Source organism: Alnus glutinosa, chromosome 1 (genome assembly GCF_958979055.1).
Source record: "Alnus glutinosa chromosome 1, dhAlnGlut1.1, whole genome shotgun sequence".
In the NCBI taxonomy this organism is placed as follows: Eukaryota; Viridiplantae; Streptophyta; class Magnoliopsida; order Fagales; family Betulaceae; genus Alnus; species Alnus glutinosa.
The window spans coordinates 13,314,993-13,325,067 of NC_084886.1; the positions used below are offsets into that span (position 1 = coordinate 13,314,993).

Below are 10,075 nucleotides of genomic sequence, written 5' to 3' on the forward strand. Positions count from 1 at the left end.
AGTGTGTAAACAAAAAATGATGAACAATAACAAATAAAATAAACTTGATTCAATATTGACAACAGAAAATATTTGATTCAATATTGATAACGCATAGTAAAATTATATGCTAAGCAAAATAGCACAGAGGCTGGCTCTGATACCACATGTTAGAAATAATTTTATACATGAAATTATTTTAACCTAACATGCGCAGCGGAAATAATAAAACATAGAAGAGTTTTTAGGCATACCTCCGGCCATTGTTGCTCAAGCACTTCTTCAGAACTTCTAGGAACAAAATATGAGTGTCTTCTAACCTATGCCTATTACTTGATGGCTGTACTGATGGTGTACACAGATACTTTATTTATAGGCTAGGTTAGGGACCCTCAAAATGGTAAACACCGTATTTGTTTCCTTCCATCAAGGAAACAATATCGTTAATTGATTTTAAAATCAATTAACCGATTCCATATTTACGGTAATCTAAATTAATAGAAATAACCATAATACCGATTCCATATTTACGGTAATCTAAATTAATAGAAATAACCATAATACCGTATATGTTTATTATTAAAATAATAAACATAGTAAACACCGTAAATGTGATATAAAGGCCACAACCAAAAAGGAATAATATATATTACAGAATAAAGATATAGGTTCTCTCCCTTCCCTGGCCTATAAATATATACACAATATATATCCTTCAATACTTAAATAGGGTCAAGTGATCAGAGAAACTGTTTTTGGTGTTTGCGCTTTAAGATGGAGATCCAAGCTAGGTTTTTCATTACTAAGGATTATGGTAAGTTCTTTTAGTACATATTATTAATTTATTGTGAAAATATCGTGATAGTTAAAGATCTTGAGAATTATAAAATATTATGTAAAGTTATTTTACAAAGAAGTCCAAGAAGAACACTTCTTGTCATCCACACACGTATACAACTATATTGCATTTCTTATCAGTAACCGAAGTATAAACATTATATTCTCCTTATTGCGGTAAAGTAAAATCAGAGATAACACTATCCCAAAGCTATACCAATAATTCGACCTCTCTGAAAGGTCTGTCCACAAAGAGAGCTTTGATTTCTGTATGGCCTTTATTGTTTCCCATCAGTAAGGCACCCCCCCCCCCTCCCCCGCGCCTACCTCACGGATTCCTCTTGGTTAGCTACCTTTACTGTCATCCCCTTCAATTCTTCTGTCAGCACTCGTATTGAATCCGAAATTTCAGCCTTATACACGTAGAACTTAATCACAACCAAGAAGAAGATGAAATTCAGGAAGTTAAGTATCACGAAAAATGCATAATAATAATCAAGATGGGAAGCATTCAGGTTGTTTAGAATCCATCCTCGGTGACCATGCTTCTTGGTGATGTGAGAAACTGTTGAAAGAAGGAAACTACTCATAAAGTTTCCCACTCCTAGAGTGGTCATGGAATAGGAAGTCCCGAGACTTTTCATGTTTTCTGGCGCCTGGTCATAGAAGAACTCAACCTTGGCAACGTCTAGAAATGCATCTGCGATTCCCATAAGCACGAATTGAGGAAGTAAAATAAATATGGTCAGGGGAACTTGTCCTTCATTTTCAACCAACCCATGTTCCTTGGCCACTCTCAGTCTATATCTCTCGGTTAGAGATGCAATTATCATAATCATAATGTGGATAACAAGGCCAACTCCCATTCTTTGAAGAAGAGTGATCCCTCTAGGGTTTTTAGTCCACCTTTTCATAATCTTAACAAAAAACCGATCATAGAGCATGACAGAGATAAGCATGGATATGGTTACAAATGCAGCTAAACTTGCCGGGGGAATTTTGAAGCTCCCAATGTCCCTTTCAAGAGTGGTGCCTTGCTTAACAAAAAGAGTATTGATCTGGGCAATCATTATGCTTGGCACAATCGTGGCAACCAAGATTGGGATCATTCGTACCATTTGTTTGGTCTCTTCTACTTGTGTAACTGAGCACAACATCCATGGATTAGTTGAGACTGTTTTCACAGACGCTTTGGTAAGGAACCTGCTTCCATACAACATTAAGTAAGATTATGACATATACTATCTAAGACTTGAGAAGGCTAATTAATGCACATTTAGATTGGGATAGGTTGAGCTTACCAGCTAGATTTAGTATTTTGGTAAATTTTCGCGTCAAAAAAATAAAAAATCCAAAAAATAAGAATAAGAATGGTCATTGTTTCACCTTTTTTTTTTTTTTTAATGAATCTTTTATTTTAGAAAGAGAGTATTTATGTCATTTAATAGAAAATCCTAATAAAAATGATAATGGATCAAAAGGAGATGATAGATTAAAACTTCACAATTGTAACTTTTTGAAATTTGAGGAAATTAACAACATTGCAAATAGTTTGATAATTCGGAGGATTAAGTGTAATTTTTCCTAATCAACTTTATATCGAATTTAACCAAATGTAGTGAATTGAGACTAAGCTAGAAATATTTTGCGGTGGCATATATCACTTGTATACTTTATTTTCTTTTGGGGTAATTACATTTTTCCTCCATGAACTACCAAAAAATGCGCAATGCCCCCATGAACTACCAACTCGACCAAAATAGAGCATTCAACTACCAAAGACAACCATTCTCCCCCCTTCCGTCAGTCAAAGGGTTTAAAACAAACGGTCAACGGGTCATGTGCCGTTTTATATGGGGGCATGTTGGAAGATGATGGTAGTTCATGGGGGGAAAAGAGGAAGATAGTGGTAGTTCATAGGGGAAAAAGAGGAAGAAAATGAGGGTAAAACGGCGTGTGACTGGCGGAAGGGGGGAAAATGGTTATCTTTGGTAGTTGAATGATCTATTTTGGTCGAGTTGGTAGTTCATGGGGGCATCGCGCATTTTTTGGTAGTTCATGGGGGGAAAAGGTAATTACTCATTTTCTTTTTGTGCTCTTAATTTTTCTTCTAAACACAAGTGCCTCTAATTTTTCAACATTGTAAACAACAGTGAATTGATAAAGTATATTTTGAGGCCGGTGATATATATATAATATTTACCTCAAGGTGGGTGTGGAATCAATTTTGAACTTTCCTTTCTTGGCATACTCTTCCAAGTCAAGCTCATAGAGCTCTTTCGGATCATCAGGGATACGCACCCTCCATTTCCTTATAGCAGCCACAATGACCTTGGCCATCCTCGTGAAGGGACTGCCTGCGGGCACCTTGTGTCTGTAGAAGGGTGTGCCAGCCAAGAAAATCATAATGGATATTGCAAGTCCAAGAGTCGGAAGCGCATATCCTAAGGTCCATCCTAAGTTGTCTTGTATCCACACAAGCACCGTATTGGCAAAGAATGTCCCAAGGAAGATGCTGAAAAACCACCAGTTGAAGAAGGAGAGCTTGTGAGCTTTCTCCTTGTGGTCGAAATCATCAAATTGGTCTGCTCCGATGGTGGAGATGTTAGGCTTGGTTCCGCCTGTTCCGACGGCTAAGGTATAGAGTGCACCATAAAACACGGCTAGCTGTAATGTCGAAGCCTTCTTACAGTTCTCCATATCGGTCTTTAAGCAACGAGGCGGTCTTAAGCTCGGGAGTGAAACAACCAATGTTAGTAGTGACATTCCCTGCCAATATAGTTAAACATACTAGTTTAGACACAAAAGATTTAACCAATTTCAACAAATATTTTCTTGATCCTTACCTAATTGTGGTTGGTCGTTCGTCGACAGTGAGAAAATAATGTAGTAATTAAGATATGATAAGAAATTTCAGTAGTTGCCCAGCCTATAGCAAAGCAAATTGTAGACTAAGCCTATCTTCTCGATCTGCATGGGCTCGGGTGGGCATATCAGAAGTAGGGCTATTTTCTTTTTTCAAAATCATATCAAGATCGCCAAATTTTAATTTGATAAATTTAAAACCCAAATTTGGTCTTATTCTAAATTCGGGACCTTTACTAGTCTTTCCGTCAAATAAAACAGAAATAACTGAGAAAATACATTTATATTTCTCAAATGATAAAATAATAAAAATAATAATAACAAAAAAAAAACAAAAAAAAAAAAACAAAACAAAACATAACATAACATGACCGCTTTCATGCGTAGCCATGGTTGTGGACTTTGGCTAGTTGTACATGGACGATGTTTTGGCTCATGCCGGATAACGCCTAGGGCTTCCATATATGGCAGCGGAGGACCATCATGGCTGTGGAAGCCCTAGGCATGGCTACCTCCACGTACACCCAACCATAAGGCCATCTCCAGCAGTTGAAGTTAAAATAGCTATTCAAAAAGTGTCGATCTCTACTTTAACCACCGGTTATCTTAAAAACACTCCAACAATAATCTCTATCCCACTCTTCATTTTCTTAAAATATTATTTTTTAATATTTTTCTTTATTTCTTTATTTCTTTTCGCTTCTCCCTCTCACTCTCCGGTCTCCCCCAACCCCAACCCATCTCCCCCAACCACCAACTTCCGGCCAAAACACTCTCTGGTCACTCCTCCTTGCCGGTGGGTTCAGTAGAATTCCACAACAACAACAAACACAAATTCTTACAAGGTTGATTACACGGCCTCAGGCTGTGTGAGTTACACTGGCAACCCATTGACAGTCACACCAAGATCGGGCTCAGCCTGAGCCTGCGACGACGCAAACACCTTGAACCCAACTCTCCGGGGCCGAGCCCAGCTCGTACTCGGGCGAGTCCTAGCGAACTCGGGCACCAAGTTCTTGCCCTAAGATGAGTCAAACTAAGAGACGCCATGGATCAAAAGCTCTCCGAGAAATCTTGCCCTGAAGCTGGAAGAATTATTAAGAAGAAGAACAAGGAGGTGGCGATTGGTCGAATCTGAGTTGTAATATTCTTTGGGATCTGAGAGGCTGACCCATAACCGGTCGATCTCTTCCATCCCCATCCCCAACAACCGGTCAACCCCATCAAACCACCCTTGCCCACCCACACCCAAGACCCATAACCGATCGATCTCTTCCGTCCCCATCCCCAACAATCGGCCAACCCCATCAAACCCACAACCAAACCACCCTTGCCCACCCACACCCAAGACCCATAACCGATCGATGGTGGCTAGTGCAGTCAAAGGTCCCTTGTCGGTGGTGCGGTTACGAGCCAGAAAGCAAGCTGGTGAGTCCCCTCCACGGTCCCATTCGCGCCGATCGACTCGTCGACAGTGCCGAGTAAGCTGGAGAACGATCAGAACGCCTCGCCGGTGGAGAGGGCGAGGCTGAGAGAGGTCAGAGGTGCGTCCGGGGCGACGAAGCTATTGGCCTTTTCCTTGTCCACTGCTCGTTGGGGATGACGGAGAGACCGATGGAGAGGGACAGAGAGACAAAGAAGGATAGGGGGGAGAGAGAAAATATCAATAAAATATTTTGACTTGTATGAACAGTGAATAGGCAACTCTGCCTATTCACTGTTCAATGTTAGATGAAAATGTTTACTCTAGCTAATCTGCTGGAGAGCAAAAAAGAGCCAAAATAGTTAAATTTAACCATTTTGGTTAGAATAGCATGTCTGTTGGAGATGGCCTAACGGGCATGCCTAGCCGCATCTTTCTCTCTCCTATGCTTTTATATATATATATGTATATATATATATATATATATATATATATATATATATATATATATATATATATATATATATATATATATATATATATATATATACCAGGAGTATAATTATATTTTCATAGCCATTTTTATTATGTATTTTGCAGAAAATCTGTAGTGTTGAATTTAATTATAATGGACCTAAATTCAGATGTGAGAGTCATAATTGTATTTTCACGGTCATTTGTATTATCTATTTGACACAGGTTCTTGAACTTAATTATAATGGGCCCAAATTCGAATCTTTTTGAATCTGTTTATTGGAAAACAGATTTAAAAGACAAAATTAATGACCTAAAGTTCAAGGGGCTCGATCCAGACCTGATTTTTCTTTTTTTTTATTACTCCTTTTAGGTTTGAAAATAATAACAATAATTGTATGTGCTGGCGGCCGGTGTTGTAAAAGGAATAAGGTCGGACCTAAATTTAAGCCAATTAAGGGGATCCGATCAAGACCCGCCTTAATTAATGCTTGTCACTAAATCTCTTGTACGTACTTATATAACAATACTTTACTTTTTTAAATTCCGACCAACTCAGCCAGCTTGCTTTATTTTTCTTCCCCCTGGCCTGTCGCATGTCATATCCTCAAGAAATATAGTAATACGTCCTTTTATCGTTGACTAGTCTCAAATTAAAGAAATTTAATTTCTAGCTAATTTTTATCATCATTTTTTCAAACATTTAATTTTATTTAAATCGACTCAAGATACCTACAAAAGATACTGACAGGACCAGGCAACATTCAACTTAATTGTGAAATATTAAAAACCTCGGTCCACTTGCGGCTAGTATAAACTACTAACATTATTTACTTTAAAAATAATAAAATAAAATAAGACTTAATTATGTGGTTTAATTTAATTGGTGGGGATGATATAGTGCTTTAGACGTACCGAGATATAAATTACTGACGCAATGATAAACGTCCAGTAACGGCCGAGATGAGCATCAGCAACATAAGCACCCAAGATTGGAGTGATCCAAACGGTTCCGACCCAATTGGTGACATGGTTGGAGGAGGTGACCGTGCCCTGGTGGAGCTTCTTTGTTAAATATAAGATCAGATTGGAGGATATACCATAATATGCCATGCGTTCAAAAACCTCGTACACTGCACAAAGCCAAAAAGAAATAATTAGAAGAAAAAAAAGTACGTCACCAATGTCTGCGGCCGTATGATCAAAATATTGGAGCTCGCTAAGAGTGGGTTATTGCAAAGGGCGTGGGGAGTAATGACAGTAAAAGTGTCACTGCCTGTAACTAGTTTAATTAGGGGGGACGCGCACGTTTCCCTGACAATTAGATATATAAGAGAGTAAAATTAGTTTGGTTATTTAAATTTAAGGAAAAAAAAAAAAAAAAAAGCAGCTGAATGCTCTAATCTGTTGGTGTCGGTTCAAATAGAATGATATATATGTGGACAGTATGAGTTTGCATAATTATTGGAGAGAGAGACAAAGATTACTGTCTGGACACGTGAAAGAAGGTTAAAATAATATTGTTGAAGGCTAGCGTCGTGAAGAAAATTATGCTTCAGCAGACATCAGTCATACAAATTGCCACAAATTCACTGAGAAAACTGCTAACATATATACACAGAACGGCTATGGAGATAATGATACATTTCATATAATTAAGCTCGATCTGCTATTTGCAGTGACAATTTACTCCATCCCAACTGATATGTTGTTCCTCAATTAGTTAATGGATTGAATCAGTGATATCAGCCATGAATGATACTCGCTTGTTAAAAGTTGAGCACCCTATATATCTTGTAAATTGGCTTCCAAGTTTCAAGCAGCTTAATTAACACGTGTATCTATATACGAATTAAGTGGGTTTTGGGTAACCAAATCTAAGGCTCCATACGTTTGAGAGAGAGAGAGAGAGAGAGAGAGAGAGAGAGAGAGAGATAGGTTAATATATTACCGACAATAAACCAGCAAGCCCTCCATCCACCACTGTTGGATCTCCGGACGGGTTTCCCTTTGAGATCCACTGTCCCGTCCTGCGTGTATCCATCAACTGCTTCTTCCTCAGCCATACTTTTGGTAACTTAGTTGAAGACTTACTAGAGTGACACACCCTCACCTTTTTCCTCTGTTTGAGGAGGTTTGTCTACTTCTTGGTGTCCAACCAGTCAAGCTCGATCTTTTTATATTATGTAGACCTTAATTTCTTCTACCTCCGCAAGTGGCCGGGAGTTGGGACCAAGCCCTACCTATCTGTGGTCCAAGATATCTTGGGGCTCTTTTTTTTCTTTTTTCTTTTCTTCTTCTTCTCTTTTTTTTTTTCTTAATTTTTTAAATACAACATTCATTCAATAAGAGCAGAGTTACAAAGATAATTCAGAACGATAGGTACCCAACAACAAATCCAAAACAGACCAAATTAATTAAAAATTTCTCAATCCTCTTTACCACGGACAAAAAGTCAAAGATTAATTCGCATAAAGTAAATAAAGTACCAAAACAATGAAAACAACAACCGCATTTTAGGACTGAAGGAGGTTGGGTACGTACAGCTAAAATCAGAACAAAAACTTTATTGTCCGAAATGGTCTGCAGCCCCTTGGGCCTTTCCTTTGACTCGTAAATTGTAATTAAGTTTGGCTGGCATTTCATCACCATTCAAATGACGGATATGCCCTCTCAAAATTCTCTTTTTTATTTTGGTATGTATGTATTGTTTTGAAATATTTTGAACGTGTAAAACAACTGCAAGTATTTCCCTTTCTTTTCTTTTCTTTTTTTCTTTTTTAATCTTCCATGTATTTATGGAGGAGAGCAATGCTTTATGCAATACTTATATCAATCTTTTATTCTCTAAATGTGACGTGCCTTTTCAAATTACCAATTGATTTGATTTAATGACAATTTTAAAAGTCACATCACATTTAAGAAATAAAATTGTGACAGGAATTAATCTTGTATATAGCAATTACTCTTTTGGAGTGAAGGGGAACGTGGAGCTAAAGGTTTATGACGATATTGACATTTGCCTTGCATCTAGGGGTGGAGGTAGCAAGGGGCTTGGGGTGCCTCCCAAAAAAAAAACTAAAAAAAAAAATCAAATAAAATTTTATCTCTTATTTTTTTTATTTTAGTTTTGCTCCCGCCCCCCAAATTTTTTGTTTTTTTCAATTTGGCCCTCCAAATTGCAAAAGCTAGCTCCGCCCCTGCTTGCATCTCATCTCAACAAAACACAAAAGATAAAATTTCTTCTATTAATGTATATTTAGAGGGTATTTTTTATTTTATATATATATATATAAAAAAAAAAAAAAAAAAAAAAAAAAAAAAAAGAAGTAATCTTGCATATAGCAATTACTCTTTTGGAGTGAAGGGGAACGTGGAGCTAAAGGTTTACCACGATATTGACATTTGCCTTGCATTCTAGGGGTGGAGGTAGCAAGGGGCTTGTGGGGCCTCCAAAAAATAAAACTAAAAAAAAAAAAATCAAATAAAATTTTATCTCTTATTTTTTTTTCTTAGTTTTGCTCCCCCCCAAATTTTTTGTTTTTTTCAATTTGGCCCTCCAAATTGCAAAAGCTAGCTCCGCCCCTGCTTGCATCTCATCTCAACAAAACACAAAAGATAAAATTTCTTCTATTAATGTATATTTAGAGGGTATTTTTTATTTTATATATATATATATATAAAAAAAAAAAAAAAGAGTATTTTGATGTAGCATAAAGATAAAAATTATTTTGAATGTTTTGTATTTTGGTTCTTTGCGAATATTTTTCTTTTCAAAGGAAAAAAAGAAAAAGAAAAAATGTTATCAAACAAAATAAATATATATATTTTTTATTATTATTATATCTTCTTCTTTTTTTATTACTTATATCCACCTTCAAGCACCCTCAATATATGGCTTATATATTTTTATATGCAAAATTGCTAATCAAAACCTATTTTATCTATTTTAGCTAATGGATTCCAAAATGTACCATATATTCAATTATATATTACTTCATTATATCATTTAAATATTCTTTTTTTATTCTTTTTTTATTTTAATTCTAAGACATTTTTTCAATGATAAGTCTTTTTTTTATATATATATATAATTATTTGTTATAAAGTGAACAATTTTTTTGTTCTCATATGAGGCGGTTCGCATGAGTGTGACCTTAAAATGGCAAACATAGATTTTGTCATATAAACGTACTTCGAAATATAATTTCCAAGATTCAGAGATATATTAGAATAATGTTATAGCGTAAATGAGTTTTGGTGAGAGATCAAGAGGCCAGGGGGAGAGGGAGAGAGAGAGAGAGAGAGAGAGAAAGAAAGAAAAACAAATAAAAAAAAAAAAAAAGAGATACATGTGTGAATAGTGCAACTCTACATGTGGAGTTGCATTATTCACATATGCATCATAAATAAATTTTGCATTTGATTTGCATAATTGGATTAAGTGACTTTTTAGTGAATTGATTAGCCATTTTAACCTTAAGGTGAAAATAGCCA

The 10,075-nt window shown here is 36.3% G+C and overlaps 1 protein-coding gene across 1 annotated transcript; it reads right to left on the reverse strand.

Moving 5' to 3' along the window:
• Positions 1 to 841: 841 nt before the first annotated feature.
• LOC133873494 (protein NRT1/ PTR FAMILY 5.2-like) lies at positions 842 to 7,813 on the reverse strand. The gene is made up of 4 exons (XM_062311198.1): positions 7,530 to 7,813; positions 6,494 to 6,711; positions 3,020 to 3,585; positions 842 to 2,019 (listed from the first exon to the last, which is right to left on the reverse strand). Exons 1-4 carry the CDS (start codon positions 7,642 to 7,644, stop codon positions 1,140 to 1,142), a joined length of 1,779 nt encoding a protein of 592 aa, XP_062167182.1. The 5' UTR covers positions 7,645 to 7,813; the 3' UTR covers positions 842 to 1,139.
• Positions 7,814 to 10,075: the final 2,262 nt, after the last annotated feature.

Excerpts from the sequence above, each read along its gene's own strand:
- LOC133873494 (XM_062311198.1), bottom strand. The coding sequence starts at position 7,644 with ATGGCTGAGGAAGAAGCAGTTGATGGATACACGCAGGACGGGACAGTG. Across the intron at positions 3,586-6,493 it reads CGTCAGTAATTTATATCTCG|GGAATGTCACTACTAACATT; the intron begins GTACGTCTAAAG and ends CTATATTGGCAG. Across the intron at positions 2,020-3,019 it reads GATTCCACACCCACCTTGAG|GTTCCTTACCAAAGCGTCTG; the intron begins GTAAATATTATA and ends GTATGGAAGCAG.